Genomic DNA, 17,865 nt, shown 5'->3' with positions numbered 1-17,865 from the left:
TCTTAATCACTTGGCAAGCACACTTGTGTTTTACGTATTTAACTTTATTACGATTAGCGCACGGGTTAACATAGGACCTAACAATAATTTCAGATTTAACTCAAATTTCATTTAACTTAAACCTCGCATTAATGTTGACCGAACTCAACTCGGTAACCAGGAACTTGAAGGAGAATGGAATCTCGATCATGGACACGGAGCTGTTATCCCCACACAAGCGACACGTATCCGGCTGAGAAGAAAGTCCACCCGTTTCGTTTCGCTTAACAATGCGCTGCAGAGGCGCCAGAATGGAGCCACACTTGTGGCACACCAGGGTGTGTGTCTTATCGGAGTTGTGGAACAAGCGATCCTGCAGCAGAAAAGCGGCACCGTGGGAGATCAAAGCATCCCGTTCCATCTCACCGAATCTGACGCCACCACCGCGTTTTCTGCCCTTAATTGGCTGATGGGTCCGAGCTTCCACCGCTCCCGTGGATCTCACTTGCCACTTGTCGAACACCATGTGCCGGAGACGCTGGTAATGCACCACTCCAAAAAATATGTCAGCAGTCATCTCGCGGCCATCTACACCGGAATACAGCCTTTCCGTTCCGTAGTAATTGTAACCGCCAGCCTCCAGCATCTTGCCGAAATAGTCAATAGCAGTGTTCTCTTCTGAGAAGCGAAAAGGCGTGGCATCGTAAACATTTCCGTGGATTGCAGCGCCCTTTCCCGCCATCGTTTCTATCATCATAGCGATTGTCATACGGGAGGGGAAGCCGTGGGGATTGAACACAATGTCTGGGATCAGGCCCGATTCCGTGAATGGCAAGTCCTCAGCCGGATATTTTTGTGAGCAAATACCTTTCTGACCAGCCCTCGATGCAAACTTGTCTCCAATAGTGGCAGGTCGTGGAACCCTTAGAGTGATGGCCACCGTTTTTTTGGGCGACAGATCGAAGCTTCCCAACTGCCGGATGCTCTCCACTATGCAATCCTCCTTTTCATCCATTTTTACAACTTTATAAGTGGCGACCTCTCCGTCGAAATAGCAGTACAGGGGGGAACCATAGCTCAATTTGGAGCCCGGATGTGGAAGACCGTCCGTGTCGAGATGTTTTACCAACTCCGGCATGTGCGGATGCCTCGCGAAGTAACTGCTCTTCTTGTCCAGCGTCAAGAACTTCGTTTTGTATATGCTTCCATAGGCGAATCCGCGTTCATAAGCAGCCTTGTTAATGATCATAGCATCTTCCATATCGTAGCCCGTGTAGGAAATTACAGCTACGATAGCATTTGTGCCCATTGCGAAGTCATCCAGCTGAATGTTGTCGTAGTGCACTGGTCGGAAGAGAGGAGTTGCTGGTGTCTGCAGGCGGTATAACTTGTTGGCAGCTTGCTTTGGCCAATTCAAGCATGGCGTTCCCATAGTTTGTTTTCCCATCTGGCACTGGTACATGTTACGTGGCGATTGATTGTAGTCCGGCATGGGAATCAAGTTGGCCAAGTTGCTCATGAAGTGCGTCTTAGCCAACTCCAAATGGGTGGTGAAATCGGGATACATTTCCTTTTGATCAATGGCGATCTCCATGTACAGCTGCTCCAGAGTGCCGATGTACTCCACCTTATTCCATTTTAGGTTCCAAACGGGCCTCATCATCCTGGCAGGACCCGTTGCAAGGTAAAGTCCTGGAAATTGGCCGTTCTTCTTGAATGGTATGAAGCCGATTTCCATCATCTGGGGAAGAGTGCCGAATATCTTGCCGTAGCGCAAGTCGTCGACTATTTTGTTTGCTTCTGACTGATGAATGTGACCCAAGTGTTTGCCGTCCAGAAAGACGACGTAAAGTTTTTCGCCAGAATAACTGCGGTTTGACAAGGGAATCATGCCCATGTCTATGAGCTGCGTGGGAATGGCCTGAAATAAAAGTAATTGGTTAAAATCTCTCATGTACTCCACAATTCGCTGTACCCACCTTCACCAACTTGGGATCGGGACGCATCGAAATCTCGCAAGTCAGGGTCAAATGATTAAGCAGCCCGCAGGGTGTGCCATCAGGAGTATGTACTGGGCAAATGAAGCCCCAGGCATCCGGAAGCAGCTGGCGCGCCTCAGTGGTTCTCATGGTTGTGAAGTAGGAACCACGGTGGATGGCGCGAAAGTGGGACATGTAACGCATTCTGTTAATGTTCTCCGCCATAATGACTAGTCCGCTATTTTGCATCAATCCCAGACCAGTGCGACTGGCAATGTTTCCAGTGGCTAAAAAGGACTCTATGGCCCGACCAACTCCTCCCGCTTGTCGCATGCACTGCGTCATTACGGCACTGGTAAGTAGGGCATCCGGGGAAGTCAGCTTCTTTTGAAGGCAGCGTCGGACTTGCGAGACCCAGGACTCGACTCGCTCACCTAGGTATTTCTGATAGAGATGGCCTGGCAGAAGCACTTCCTGCATCATCGCTGAGTCGACGTTTTCCACTTTGTATTTGCCCTGTGCACATTGGAAAAGCTTCTGGATCATGAACACAATCAACTGGAACTTATCCTCATAGTTATCCAGGTGAATCATTACTCGCTCCCTAAGGATGAAGTCGGTGACATCCTCATCCGGTTGCCATTCCGGAACTTCTGGGAAGCGGGCTCGGAATAGATTGCCAATGAAGCTCTTGCACTGCGCGTGCGTGTAGACGTTTTCATTTTGAACTTCCCTCAACATGCTCTGCACGCAGGATACATAATACTGGTCGGACTCGTAGCCTTTTACCAATCTGTTGTATATCTCTTCGTCCGTAAAATCCATCAGGCACTTGAGGATCAGGCAAACTGGTACGTAAGACAATCTCTTGACGTGGGAGAACATGAACTTTGCAGTTCCATTGTTCAAATAATGTACCACATTGCTCAGGGATGACTCGTCTTCGCGGACTGTTTGCACTAGCATACCCAGATCGCTGAAATTCTGGCCACGATCCTTCCAGGATGAACGTTTTACGCAGATGGGATGGTTCCTCCGGGTCATGATCAACATACGTACGATCTTCTCATTTCCTCGGATCACAAAGATTCCACCCCACTCGCTGTCGTGCTCTCCATGCTTTACCATTTCCTCCGGAGTAGCCTGTCCCAGATTGCAGGCTTTGGAGCGCAACATGATGGGCACTTCCCCCAGGTCCATGTTTATCGGAGACTTCTCCACTCCATTGACACTCCACCCCAGGCGGACCGAGCACATTCCCGAGTAGGAGATATGGAGCTGCCTGGAGTCCGTGGGGTAGATCTCTCGGGTGCGCACATCAATCACATCTTGCGGCACCTTCGGCTTCGATATCCATATGGATTCCACTTTCATTGAAATCTTTTCGCCGGCAGGACTCAGCCAGTGGGCGGGGATCATGTTCTTGGCCACGTTATCCAGTCCCAAGGTCAGCATCTCGTCAAAGGAATCCACATGTGGAGCTCCCAAGTTGGCCAAATGCTAGCCATAGAAAGAAGTGTATGAGCACGAAACCGTACGGTGGGTACAAAATTTGTATTTACCCTGCTGAGTTTTTTGGGTATCTGCTTGAACTCCGGGCGGGAATTGGTCAGCACTGGAATGGTCTTCATTTGTTGCATCTCCTCCAGCATTTTGCAGGTATTCCTCTTTTAGAATTCCGATCAAAAATAACTTAAAACTTATACGCCTTTCCTCGCACGTGTTGTTTGGAGTCGAACCGTTTTGAATGCGAACCAGTCAGTGGTGAGGCAGTTGCCGGGAACTAGTTCATATTTCTTGTTTGGGAATTTATTTGAATGCATAAAAATATGAATATATTATTAAGATAAAAATGAAATTAGTATTTATGTTTAATTTTATATACAACAATCAACTTTTATTCCGGTGACTTTATGTTTGGTTCCGAATCGAGCTTAGCTCATCTTTGAACATTGGGGCTGCCAACCGAATGCGAAAAACAGCTGATATGGGCGCGCTTGATAAGCGTGATAAGAACATTTTGAATTGTATCCACGTCGTATAATTGTAAATATAATTTATTTGCGACGTCTGGCATACTGTGCACATCCACTTAGCACTTGCAAAGATATCCGGTATGTGGGACACAACTCCTGCGGAAATGAGACATGCAACCGGAAGCAAGGATGTTCCAACGTGCTGTCCTTGCTAATGAAGTTGTTGCTTTGTTGCGAGCCACATAAATACATACATACATATATCCGTTTTAAGCTGAATTACTCTCCCCAAAATATGCCAGCCAAAGCTTCTTAGTCCCAGGTTTGTTGAATACTTGAGCTTAAATCCCACTGACAGGCTGAATTCTGCAGTCTTAAAAAAATACAAAATATGTTTTATTTTGCGTAAACCTATTATAGCTTTATTTTTCTAGTACTGGAATTGTCAAAACTCTTTGTTATGTTTTAACTTGAAAAGTTTGACCGGTTCTTGAAACATCAACATCAATTTGTGACGGTTTGGGGACTGAAGGAAAAGGTTAAGAACCCCAATCTGAACCCGTTCACTCCCGTGGGGTATTCTATTGTAATGAACACAATGGATTTTCCTGCAACTTATTTTGGGCAGAACGTCCTTGATGCCTGCTTCCCGTATCCTTGCTACTTGCAACTTTCGCTGCACATTTGCCTGTGTGCAATCTCTGTGAAAGTTGGGGGCGTTCCTGGGGCACAACTTTCGCTGGGGTTTCAAGTTTTTAGCAGTATTTTTTCTCTATTGAGTCGCTAGAACTAAGGGACGGAGTGGGGCACCATGGCAAATTGCATTGTTGATTTTCATTTTCAAGCCTGGCGACACTGTGCCAAATGTGTGCGCCCTCCTTACTTCCCCGGAAAACCTTCAGCGCCCTTCGTTTGGAGTCATTGCAGCGTGTTTCCCACTTTTCAAATGCGCGCACTGGTGGAAAAAAAAACCTGAAGTTGGCGTGGCCAGTGAAAAAATTAGCTAGCAAATGGATTTTCATTTGAAACTTTCGCGCGAAAGATTTCCATTGGGTTCGGGATACCGCGCACCCTACGCCACCATCACAAATTGGTTAATAAAGGTCCAGGGATTTATTCTCTTTAGGGCAGTGATAGTGGTCAAAGGATGTGGGTCAGACTGGGTTGGTTAGGAAAAGTTTGTGAAACTGAATGTATCGGAAAATGAATAGGAATGTGAAGTATTGCACCTTGAACATATCTTGATACTCCCCCAGAGTTTCTACTACAACTGAGAACAGTAAAAATTCTTTTGTATACATATTACGTATACGCACGGGGCTCTAGTTAAAGCTCCCAATGTTAGGAAAGATCTTCAAAAGAGTGCAGATCATTCACCTAGTAAGTGTTGCGGATCTATCTCTGGCAGCTCTTGGCGACTGGTCTTGATCTTCATTTCGTGACAGGCGATGTGGCAAGAGTTTGTTTTCCTTTACCCCTTAGTCATAATTAAAATGACGCTTGTGTATAAATTTAGACTGCTTCATGTGACACGTTCCTCTAATTAAAATGTGCATAAGACTAAGCAAAACAATTAAGAATGCGAAGGCAAGAGTCCTGAGGAGACTCTCATGCATGTTGCCAGAGCCTCAGCATAGAAATGCTCTCTAATGCTCGAAAACAAAGCATTTTATGTGCGGAGTGCCGGAGAGAAGCCGGATTCGTGTGAAATCCGGAGAGATCGTAGTGGGTTAAAAATAGCTGAATCTATTCGATGTTTTCTCAGTTTTTCCCGAGCTGGCCAACCGAAAAGTTGCCTTCGACCGTCGAACGGATAGAAATTAGAACCCAAAATTTTCCAACGCCACGAATACATATAGAACTTTATCATATGTATACTAGATATTTACTTTGGTTACGTTTCTTCTTTTCCGTATCTGCCGAAGTTCAATGTGCAAGTGAAGTATTTTAACGGAAATTGGGGCATTATTTTTTCTCGAACATCCTTGGTTGAAAAGTGAAAGTCAATTGATAATTGCGAAATCTGCAAACTCGTGTGTGATCGGCCCACACAAATATAGACAGCGATTTTTGTTGGTATTCTCCCCTGCTGGTATTGGTGCCATATCAATCTGTAGATCGGTGGATCGTTGGATATTTCGTTGGTTTTCTTTGTGCCGACAAAGAGTTTTTCCCTAGAAGCAAAGTCGCATTAAAGTGAATCGTAAATCGTAAAACGCTCGCCAGGCGCAGGCCATCCCCTTTGTATCAGCCAATCTGCATTGGTAAACAGATCATCACAGCCGCATACCACAGCCGCACCGTTCGTCTTTGTTCTGTTGGGGAATATGGGAAATGCCGAGTCCACACAGTCTGCGGATGATACGCAGATGCAGCTGCAGGGGCAGGCGCAGCAGTCTGCCGATGACGAGCCCTGGTGGAACAACATCGAGCACGAGGATCTGATTCTGGAACAGGCCCCCCCAGCGATAACCGAACAGGAAGCCGAGGTGGTGCCCCCCAATAATAGAAATAAATATCGTGCGAATCAAGTCGCCACTGAAATGGAGGACAAAGGAGATGAGTCTCCTCCACGAGAGCAGACCCTCGAGGAGTTCAGGGAGGAGCTTCGCCAGAAAAAAGAGGCTCGCCAAAGTGCTGTGCAGGGTTTGAGGGATGAAATTGCCAGTCTAAAAGAGCAATTGGCCAAAGAAAAAGCCGATAATCGACGTCTAAGGAAAGATACAATTGCAGAGGGTGAAGTCGATACTCCGGGTGACCATTCGGATGATACAAGTAAACATGATTCCGATCCGGATGATGAGAATCCCAGTGCCAGGAGTCGACATGCCAATATCGAACTGGCCAATGCCCAGCTGGCTCTGCAGCAGGCCCAGGCCGAGAACTTGTCATTGCGTGGAGAGGTGGAGGTGGTCCAACGCCAGGTGGGAACCCTGAAGGAGGTCATCTCCTGCTGCAAGCAGATGCTCAGTGTCAAGGAGGAGCAGTGTGCTCAGGTGAGTTAGTAAAGCAGGTCATCTATAAACCAAGTTCCATATTAATCAAATGGTTTACTTCTAGCTCAAAATGAAGCTGACGGAAATCGAGAACTCCTTTAGTGAGCGCGAAATGAAGATCATGTCGAATAATCTTCGCCAGGAGTACGAGCGCCAACTGGTGAACATCCGCCAGCTGAGGCAACTTTATGAGGAGCGACAGAGGGTGGCTGCTGCGGAGTACGAGAATCTGCAGCGCCTAATCTCGATTAAGAAAGATGAACTCACGGCCGAGCAGGAGAAGTAAGCCAATTCCTATCCATTTTACAGTCTACCTAACTTTCTTACTGCACTAGAAACAAAAGCTTGGAGGAGCGCAATCACGGCCTCCTCAAGGAGGTGGAGCTGGCCAATGAGGAGCTGGCGAAGCTCCGGGAGGAGTGTAGCGAGCACAAGTACGAGAAGCGTCTGCTCAGCGAGCAAGTGGGTGCAGTTAACATGGTGAGTGCCACTTGTATAGAAGCCACTTTCGTGTAACAGCCATATCCTTTTTCAGCTCTTCAGTCAGCTCATTATGGGCTTCAACGGCAAGAGCAACATGGACATCGATCGCGTCAATCGAATGCTGGAGGAGAACCGCCATCTGCTCAACCAAATGACCCAAGCGGAGGGAAACTGCAGCGACGGCGCCACTCTGCCCAAGTTGCTCTTCGACCTCGTGGAGCAAGCCACTGGTCACGGGGATTCCGCCGAGGAATCAGATAAAAGTCGCAGTGCCACACCCACTCCCACAACCACTACCACAATGGAGGACTCCACGGACGGCTGTCAACCGGGAGTGGCAGTGGAAAATTCCGGAAAGGGGAGCTCGCACTCGGGCTCGAGCTCGGGTGTGGATGCCACTGCGGCTTCGTTAAAAAGCCATGAGCCCGAAATTATGGGAAAAGTTGCCTCGGCCCAAGAAATTATTGGCAACTTGCCAAAAGTTTGGAAAGTGTTGATGGAGCTCTTGAGCCACCACAAAATCGAGCGCGTGCAGTTGGAGGAGCTGCCATCCTCCAGTGGCGCCCTTCCGTCCCCGTCCTCGTCCTTATCCGCATCCGCATCCAACGCTGCTGGCAAGGACGAAGGCGAGTCCCACCGCAAGCCAGCGGAGCTTAGCGTCAGCAAAACCTACATCAAACTAAAGGTGAGCCCAAGCTGCCAAGCTTCGGTTACTGCACTGCAAAAAACAAAGCAACCATCTGAGTTGACTTCCATATTTAGTTCATTTTGCCTTGGTTAGGAGTAACATTTATATTAATTTTTTAACCCACTCGCAGAAGTAAAAGTAGGAAACATGTATGTGAATAATGAAAATGTAAGACATTTTGTGTCTCAAGTCGCAGCTTCCACTTCCTTCAGTGCCCTCCTTCTTTCGAGTGCTGCGGACAATCGGGCTTGTTAGTTGTCGTATCCGGTTTGCTGATGAAGTGCAGTCCGCCGGAGTCGCACCCATCCGCCGCCTCCGAGACTCCCCGTCATGGAGTCCTGTCTGTGGCTGTTGCAAAGTTTTGCATTATTCACTTAAGCGCTTTATTTAGTCCAGTGCCGAGCGAGCGGCCGAGCACGAGCAGCTTCATTATTGCTGACATCCTGCCGAGCGTCGAAGTGGGAAGTGGAAGGAGTGGAAGAGTGGGTGGGTCCTTGGGGCACGGCCTTGGCAGTCGAGTCCATTGTCGTGCACATAATTGAATTTATCGGTCAGTTGCCGCTGGTGCAGAACATGTTGCACTTAGCTACCCTTGAATAGAAGCTATTTCGGCTTCGTTTTGGCTCTGGTCAGGTATTCCTTTAAAAGTCAGGAGAATATTTGGTCTACTTAAAGTTATCTCTTGATATTATCTATGATAAACCACATGAAAATAACAAACTTAAATTCCTGAATAGAAAACATAGGGTATCTCTACTTTTAGTTAGTTTCATGCCACCATTGTTATTTTGGCTTAAACTCTAATTGATTGAAAAGTTTGACCATCTCCCGATGGAGCACTTTAGAAGTTTTTACTTCCGCCCAAGCCCCTCTGCTTAAGTAGCGTCAAAAATCCAATGCCTTTTCTTCATTTCAGGACCTCATTCTGGAGAAGAAGTCGCTGGTTAAGGAGACAAACCGACTCAAAACCCTCAACAGCCATCTGGACTACCGCCTTAACCAGCAGGAGAAGCGGTTGAGCGGTGTGAGCTTGGAGCTGACCAAAACGTGGCACCTGGTGGGCAAGATGCAGCGCCAGCATCGCCAGCTCCACACCCAGGAGCAGATCCTGCGCTACCAGCTGCAGCAGAAGAGGCGTCTCTTGAGCGAACTCAAGGACGAGCTGGAGTACTGCCGCCGGAAGTGGGCCTTGGCCAGGGCCAAGAACGACGAGAGCCAGGAGCAGTGTGACGAGTGGCGAAGGGAGTTCGCCAGGAGGAAGCTGGAGGATGCCAATCACTCGGCAGAGAGCGGTTACAGCGATTCGGGTCCCCAATCGGATGAGGAGCGGGATCTGGGTGCCGTGGATCCTGCCGAAGCACCCACTTCATCGGTCACTTGTCGCCGGAAGCTTCTGAGGGATCAATTCGAGCACACGCGCAAGATCAAGCGGATGCAAAGCACGTCTCCTGGACGCCAGGGTTTCGAGGGCGAGGAAGTTGAGGCTGAAAATATCGTTCTTCGCTGGAACAGTGCTCCACCCACTTGCGGCTGGAGGGAGGAGGCTGCGTATCCTTTGGGCGACGAAGGAGAAGAAGTTGCCGAGCATGAGGAGGATGGAGCCCGTGGTGTTCTTCCAAAGTCGCTGCACAGCTCCAGGAGCAGACAGAGAAGTGTGGAAGGGTCGAGTGAAGCGGCAGGCACTGCCAGTCGCATCCAGAAGCTTGAGGAGCAGTGCAAGAATCTAATTCAGCAAGTCCTAGAAACCTCTGGGAATCGGGAGCGCCTCGAGATTCAGTTGTGCCAGTTCCAGGGCGACATTGCTCCCGCCCAACATGCTGTGCCCTTGGACGAATTCATTAACAGGAAGCGCGTGGAGCGAATGACCAGGGCCAGTTCCGCTCCAGCCACCGGATGCCTCACACCGCGGGAGGAGGAGTACACAAGGAAGCGATCGGAGCGGCTGGGGCGCCTGGAGGAGGAGTCGCGCCAACTGATGTCCAGGATTAGGCGCACTGCCGATCGAGGCCACTACCTTAAGAAATCTCTGGACAGGATTAGAAGAGCGCCGAGCAGAGAGGCGAGCTTCGAAAGTAACACAGAGGAGGAAGCAGTCCCGGCACCTAAAACTGATTCCGCTCCAGCCACATCTCCCCTCACCGCTGAGGAAGAGGAGTACACCTCCAGAAGAACAGCGAGGATTCAGCGTATGGAGCAAGAAAGTCGACAGCTAATATCACAGCTCTCTAGAAATGCTGAGCGCGGTGAAAACTTAGCCACCAAGTTGGATACCCTGCACGAGCAGCACGGCCCAAATCCTCAGCAGGATCAACCTCGCAGCTCTGCTAGCATGTCGCACACATTGGAGCAGCGATTGGAGGACATTGAAAGGGTGTCGGCCAATAGAGCCGAGCGTCTCCGTCTTCTGGAGCTTCAAGGAAACGAACTGATTGCCCGCTTGAGCTCCACCTCCGAAAGGGGCACAGCCATGATCAACAGGATCGCGGAAAGAGAAGCCACTCGGCGTCAGGAAGCGGAAGTGGTGGAACAAACTGTGCCGTCCGAGGAGGCCACCACCTCCAAGGCCAGCACCAGGATTGTCGTCCAGCCCGAGGAGGAAGGCGAGGGAGCAGCTTGTTGTGCAACAGTCACCACCACTGCTAGTCAGCTGGCACTGAAACTACAATCCACGGGAGCCATTCCCAAGACCACGACGGTGAGGAGCAAGCCACAATCCCAGTTGTGCGCTGCCACGCGACAGGATGATGCGGCCAAGAAGCGATCCTCTGCAAGGGAAGCTGTCCAGAAGGAAGCCCCCGAAACCCTTGAGGACATGGTGCAGCGACTACGGGCACTGCCGTTTCCGGAACAAACTCTGGAGAATGAGTCAGTGGAGTCGGAAAACAAGAGCACAGAGACTTCTAGTCAGATATCACATTCTTTGACCGAATGCCAAAATCAGGATGATATATTGGACATAGAAGGAATGCCCCAAAACAAAGTTGAGGATGAAAATAGCGTAGGTCAGGAATCCAGTCACCCGACTTCGGAGCAACCAGACGAGCAGAAACACTTGGATAGCGAGCACTGAAAGATGTTCAATAGATTTAACAACGACTTCAATAGCCTGCTGATAAAACTTCTAGGACCAGCGAAAACCACACATGGCTATTGGTAACTCATGTATTTTACCGCAAATAAATATATATATTTTGGTGTCCATATAACTAAAAAAGCTGTTGCAATGGGCATCTGTGAGTATTGATACTAAGAAACTCTTCTTCTGGCTTTCCATTTCACCTCCCAAAGGAGCGGAGTTGTCTTCCCTTTCCGGGGACTTTTGTGCTCTCTTAGCCACGCACGCAGCCATGACATTGTACGGAATACAGAATACGGAGCAAGAAGGAGGAGTTCGGAGGACAGAGACTGCCACTGACATGTGGTTGGGTGGAATGAAGGGGTGCAGGGGGGAGGGCAAGGACTTGGCCATTGGGTGGCAATGGGCGGCGCATTATCTCTGCATATGAAGTAAAAATGCCAGCGTCCGCTAACAAGTTGGCGACATCGTCATCGCCATCCAACTCCTCCGAGGACTCCTCCGCATCCCCGACAAGGCTGCGTTATGCAAATTCCTTTCCCCCTCAACTCAAGGCGTGTAAACAGCAATTGCTGTGTGGTGGGGGTGGTGGGTGGCGTAGTCTGGACGGGCGACTCTGTTCAGGCATAAAGACAACATCGCCTCATATGCTTTTAAAGCGAACAGAGATTGTACATTAACTTATCCCCTGTCCTTCGTCCAACAGCAAACTGTCAACAACAGGAAGTTCTTCTTGAGTCCTTGCCAAATGTTATCTTCCTAGTGTACAGCTCTGCAGAGCTCTGTTGGCCAACAGAAGTCTGTTGTGAGTTCACTCGACTGGCTTCCCCTCGAGAAAATGAACACTTCCAGTCGTCATGTTAGAGCTTCCAACAAGAAGTGCTTCTGTTACCAGAGCTGTTAAGATATTTACATTGTGTTAAGAGAGGTTCGCTGGGGAAAACAGCTGCTATTGAAATGTTGAGGCGTAGCATGTTCGATGGCAAAAGTAACAGTGCAACACAAGTTAAAAGTAATGTGTACTTACAGTGAGTTCAAAGGAGATATGTTTTAAGTCCTTTAAATAGAGTGCTGCAAGAATTCAATAATATTAATAATAATAATGCACTTATAAGTGAAATAAAATGGAATATTTGAAATTTTAAAGAGTTATAAGGAATTTAGAGCTGGATGCTGTTAAGGACTTGCAACCTGCATGAAAACCCCTTACAACAGCATACTTTACAGCGTATAAGAGGAAAGACAACGCAGCCGCCATCTGCCGGACTTACCAAAAACTAACAGTTACAGCCCTGCGCTCTTGAGCTTTTCTGAGCTTACAGACACCGTTAACAAACTCTGTAAGGAGTCACCCTAATTAGATGGAACCGAATTTCAGGTCCCATTCGCGTACTAATTGTTGTGGGACCCCGACCTCCCCCCGACCCCCGCTCAAAAAAGGGAGCACCCTCGGGAACTGAAAATGTATACAAATTGTTGCACCGTTAACTGCTCGGACTGTTTCTGGCCGAGATCATCTCTGGACTGCTGGACTGCTGAACTGCTGGCCTGCAACTGGAAACGTCAAATTAATAAACTGCCGGACGTACCACAAGCTGTGAAAAAGCAATCTTTGTCTGCATGCCAGGCCTCCAGAGTGTTTTTCCAGCTTGTTAGTCCACCTCAAGTCCACCACTCCCTGTTTCCCTGTTCGTAGGGCTTGGTGAGCCTTTCAAGATTTATGCAGTTCGCGCGGATGTCGGAGATCCGAGGAAGCGCCGCTCCGTTCCCAAAATCGGGTAAGCCACGAACTGAGCGCACCCGAAGTACACTCAGAGGAAAGTCCAGTATCGATCCTAGGAGGGATAGAAGGAGCATGATAATTGCTGCTTTTTATATTTAATAATTCATTAAGCTGGTCTTTAGCTACCTGAATTTAATAAACAAATAATTGTTATGTTCAATTTCTTTACTTCATTGGATTGCATTAAATATTATGAAGTATAACAACATATTTAAATAATCGATATGCATGGATCCCTAATTAAAAATAATTTTTTTAAGTGCTTAGCCGAAGGTAATCTAATTTATTAAAAGTGCAGCCTCCGGCTGAAAGAAAAAAGGAAAGAGATCGAGAGCACGTCTCGTTTTGGTTTTGATTTACGCTTAAATAAATTAAAATATCATAAAAAGGAAATTAAAATTCATTCGCACAACAAAGCCGGAGTCCGACTCCCGACCCCGACTCGGTTTTTGGATCTCGGATCTCGACTGGGGGCTCTTAGCTAATTTCTGAACAAGTAAAAATACAAATAAATATTTTAATGTGTGATTTACGACAATGGCTCGCACAGGGGGTCGACTTGGCCACTTCGGTGTTGGCTTAAGCCCCAACTCCAACTCCAACTCCAACTCCGATTCCAACTTTAATTTCCAGCTGGAGTTCTTGTGTTGGTGGCGTCTTGGGCTGCTTTTTGATTGGATTTCTGCGCTTCTGGCGTTCGTGTGGCGGTTGTGTGTGCCAAGCCCGATTTCGAGCCGAGTCCCACATTGAAATACAATTTAAGCGCCTTTAATGAACTGACGTGAAAGAGATCGACAGAGTACAAAGGGTTTCGACTGCGGATGATGTGATACCCATTTATACATTTATCTAAATACCGCTAACAAATAGTTATAAACCTTAATGTTATATCGCGCAGCTCTGACGAGATTAGGTATTTGTAATTTGGGAATTATTTTCATGGCTCTTAAAATAATTGTTATTGTCACATTCAGCTGGAGAAATTTAACGATCACATCGCATGGAATTTAATGGCCAAAGATAAATTTCAGATTGATGCGAGTACCCGAAGCATGTTAAGATTTTGCATATAAAAACAGGACAGGCTCGTAAAGTATCGAAAATGGCCTGCAATTAATTAAAAAACCATTGACATTCATAAAGAGTAAATTGTGGCAACAGCGAGCGGAAGCAAACATAATGTCCCACTATTATAAAATTCATCAAACAATTTTGAGGCACACACTTACCGAGCTCCGGTTTCCTTGCGTTTCTCTCCACCCAAAAGTGCCAGGCGATGAGTATTTCTTAACAGGCTACGACGAAGCGAATCGATCCCCGTATTGATTCGAAAACACCTGCCGGGCACTGGGTCTTTGAGGTAGAGCGGAGTGCGTGATTCTTTCGGGAAGAGTTTTACTCCTTAAGCCAATAGTCTGCAGAAACCAAATTCAAAAAATCTTCATCATTAATTCAGAAATATGCATTTGCCATTTTTAGCTGTAGGTTAGTTTTGTGCAACTGATAACTCTTCTTATCTGTAACTAGTTAAATGGGTAAAACTTCTTTTATATTTCTTTTATAATTTTGACCCACCTCTAGCTGCGAGTGGTCGAAGTAGCAGCACCACGATGCTGTTGATGATGATGGGCATTAAGGCTGGTGATGGAGTTGGTTATGCTGATGGTCAGGGCGATGACGATGGGTTGGCGATGACGATGGGATGGAGTTGTAGCCGTAGCCCCTAGCCAGCTAACGAGCGCGAAATAATGCGCGAAATATGGAGCAGAGGGATGGCCGATCCGAGTGTCCGGAGGTCCGACCAGATCCAGGGGACCAGATCCATCTGAACCTGCGGCCAGGCAACGGTGGCAGAACGGCGACTGACAGAATTATAATCAATTAGTGGAGGGGCCGCGTGAGCGCATAAAATTATATATTCCAAGGCTCCGATCCCAATTCGTGTAACGCGTAGCGCAATTTAGTTTAAATTAAAATAAATTCAATTACGAGAACATGAAAATCCATTACGCAAATTATTGTCATTAAATGTGCAGTTTGACCGCCGAGCGTTTATGAAATTTTTGATTAAATTTCTGACGCTTCGCTGGAAGCATTAAGCCCCCACGTAAAGGCGAACGAAAGACTCTGGCAACAAACTCGTCCGCAGAGATGCGCATGTCCGCCCGTGTCCGCCCATGAAGACAGAGAAATGGGCAGTGAGATCGCTGCCGGCTGGCTAATTAATTAATTATAATCCCAGCGATTAGCATAGCCCCCCTTCTCGTACTAATTTCGATCCCAGTCAACCGCTTTCATTCATAGTTCGCCAGCTCGCCAGCTCGGCCAAGTCGCACGCCTCGGAAACGGGTTAGACTTGCTAAACGATTCGTTAGATAAGATATGTGTATATATGTCCGTGATCGCATATGGTCAGCTCACTCACTCGCCAGTTGGCCATTTAGTTGGTTGGAGCCGCAAGTTAGTTAGTGAGCAAGTGACTGACGCGTCTGATAGGAACATGCTGCCGAGTGTCGCACTTAATTTGTAAAGCCGGCTAATCAGTCGAAATGTATTTTACTGCGTTTCATTACTTATATTGCAGAATAACTTAAAAACGATATTGGATTGGGGTCACTAGATACAAACATATATTTGGTTCATCTCAGCTCATTGCATTAAAGTGGCATATGTTAAGCAACTGGCCTTTCCTTCTTCACTATCCTTCAGCCTTGCAATTTGTATTTACTCAATTTAGTTTCCCTTTTTTGTCCGCTCGCTCGCTTAGCGGCTAAATGATTCCTGGGCCAGCTGCAGTTCGGCTCGAAAATTGCTAGACCAAACAAAAACCAAACTACTTAGCCGCACACTCGCCGCATCGGTAATTGAAAATCGATAATCTCTTTGAACCAGTTTGGTCTGCTGGTCGCTGCCCCTCCTCGTCACTTGTGGATCGATCCACCAGCCATGTTGGCTCTTGTGATGCCAGCAAAAGGAGAAAAAATCGTAACCGCAAATCGTCTGCAAATTGTAACCGCAGATGGAGGTGGATCGGGATTTCTGGCGGGGATCTGGAAAGGTTCGGTGCGGTTAGGTTCGGCTTGGTTCGGTTTTGGGGGGAGGAGCAGACAATTGCGATTGATTTTAGCACGCTTAATGGTTATTGGTTTAGCTATGGCTGGATCGGGAACTTGCACTCCAGCCCGTTTGCCTGTTTGCTCGGTTGTCCGGTTGCCTGGTTGCCTGGTGATGATGCCTTCGCTCGGCGGATAATAATCCTCTGCTGCTGCCACACCATAAATTACAAATAATTCGATTTACACAAGATTTTCACTCTTAATGGCCGAAAATGGCCCCGGCCGTGAATGTAATGATGAAAACAAACAAAACTTAATAAGATTTTAAGCGATCTGCTGCGGGTAATTGCCCAGCATCCTCTCTCCATTCGCCGAACTGATTGAAAAGTCAGGCAAATGGCGTAGGAATGGCTCGAAATGTGACCAATTCTCGGCCAGATCCGGAGTCGCCTCGTTGCCACATTTGCCACATTAAGCCATTAAAGTTTCTGGCCAGGAGCGTCTGCTGCTCTTGCTCTTGCTCTTGTCACCGAAATACCTGGCATGTTCGACTAAATGGCAAATTAGTGAGCCGAGCGGGCTTAAAAGGCAGGCTGGGCCGCTTTTTTGGGGATTCACGTCCAAATATGTCAGTGACTGAAAGAAATTTCCAAATATCTTTGTCGGCACAAATAATATGTCTGTTTGATTCATCCATTTATTAAAAGCTCTGATTAACTTATTAATTTGAAAGGAAACTGTGCTTCAAGACTAAATTACTACTGTTTTAGTGGAAATATTTATATGGCGCTTTCTCGGAGTCGGCCTCCAATTTCTGTCAGTGTGCAGGGGCAGCTGCTGGCCGCGTCCTATTTAATTTCACATTTATTATTATGCTGTAGCCGCTTGTCAGATTTTGCACCGTCGCATGCCGCGGATGCCTCGCCGGATGGCAATTTTAATTTGTGGCAAACTCGAATTATAATTCGCATTGCAATGTGCAGCGGTCGAGTTAATTACTCTTGCCCCACAATTATCGAAAGCCCGTCCAGTCACTCCACTTATCGAGTGTTCCATCAAAGGCCTTTGTTTTGATCTCCGATCGTTGGGTTTCTAAATTCCCCTATATCTCTTTCTTACTTCTGCGGCTGATCCATGATTCAGCTGATTACCCTAATCTAATCTTGCACGCTGCAACACCTACGAGTGAAAAAGATTCGAAAACGGTTTAATCAGCTCATTATCGATCCTAATGCCCGGCTGCGTGGGCTTGGATACCCGAATCGAGTATGGAGTGGAGTATGCTGATTTGCATAAGCGATCGGATCTCCAACACATGTCGTTCGCAGATGCTGATAAGCTAAGGAGGCGTAGAAAATGCCCGACCCAAGACTTTTATGTTTATTTAATTAGCGCATTGATTCCGACTCTACTCGGCTTGCTTTGAATTATAAATTCACTGCCCGCATGGGAATGTTCGGGCAGAATGTTACACATCGGTCTAAAAATATGTCAGTCTGAGGAAATATTTTATTTTATATATAATCTACTACTATAATAGTTTTTAATTATTTCTTGTGTTTCCGCACACTTTCGTGTTGCCTAGAAACTTGAGATACTCAGGGCTGTGCCGCAGCAGTAAATCCCTGAATCCCTGAACTTGCCTTGCGTGCGAGGAGTGCCCCTCGAAGTGTCTCGTGCTAAGTTGTTTCTGCTTCTGCTGCTGCTGTTCGGCTACCATTTGCAACAGACCCTCCCGGACGCCTCCGATCGAGTGGCAGCCATAAGCAGAGGTCCAGGCATGCCCACATCCATGCCACATACGAGTGTATGTACATACATTCGCCGGCCAACTCCCCGAAGTCGTCGA

The 17,865-nt window shown here is 47.4% G+C and overlaps 2 protein-coding genes across 2 annotated transcripts; one reads left to right on the top strand and one right to left on the bottom strand.

Moving 5' to 3' along the window:
* Positions 1 to 23: 23 nt before the first annotated feature.
* On the bottom strand, positions 24 to 3,709 carry LOC6526300 (DNA-directed RNA polymerase I subunit RPA2). Its single transcript, XM_002087386.3, has 3 exons — positions 3,521 to 3,709; positions 1,959 to 3,458; positions 24 to 1,900 (listed from the first exon to the last, which is right to left on the bottom strand). Exons 1-3 carry the CDS (start codon positions 3,608 to 3,610, stop codon positions 101 to 103), a joined length of 3,390 nt encoding a protein of 1,129 aa, XP_002087422.1. The 5' UTR covers positions 3,611 to 3,709; the 3' UTR covers positions 24 to 100.
* A 2,000-nt stretch (positions 3,710 to 5,709) lies between these two features.
* On the top strand, positions 5,710 to 11,307 carry LOC6526299. Its single transcript, XM_002087385.4, has 5 exons — positions 5,710 to 6,930; positions 6,995 to 7,212; positions 7,266 to 7,410; positions 7,466 to 8,098; positions 9,018 to 11,307. The coding sequence occupies exons 1-5, from the start codon at positions 6,262 to 6,264 to the stop codon at positions 11,169 to 11,171; spliced, it is 3,819 nt and encodes a 1,272-aa protein (XP_002087421.1). The 5' UTR covers positions 5,710 to 6,261; the 3' UTR covers positions 11,172 to 11,307.
* The last annotated feature ends 6,558 nt before the right edge of the window (positions 11,308 to 17,865 follow it).

Source organism: Drosophila yakuba, chromosome 2L (genome assembly GCF_016746365.2).
Source record: "Drosophila yakuba strain Tai18E2 chromosome 2L, Prin_Dyak_Tai18E2_2.1, whole genome shotgun sequence".
NCBI classification, from domain to species: Eukaryota; Metazoa; Arthropoda; class Insecta; order Diptera; family Drosophilidae; genus Drosophila; species Drosophila yakuba.
The sequence above is the reverse complement of the archived record's forward strand: the minus strand, read 5'-3'. Positions and strand labels throughout refer to the sequence as shown.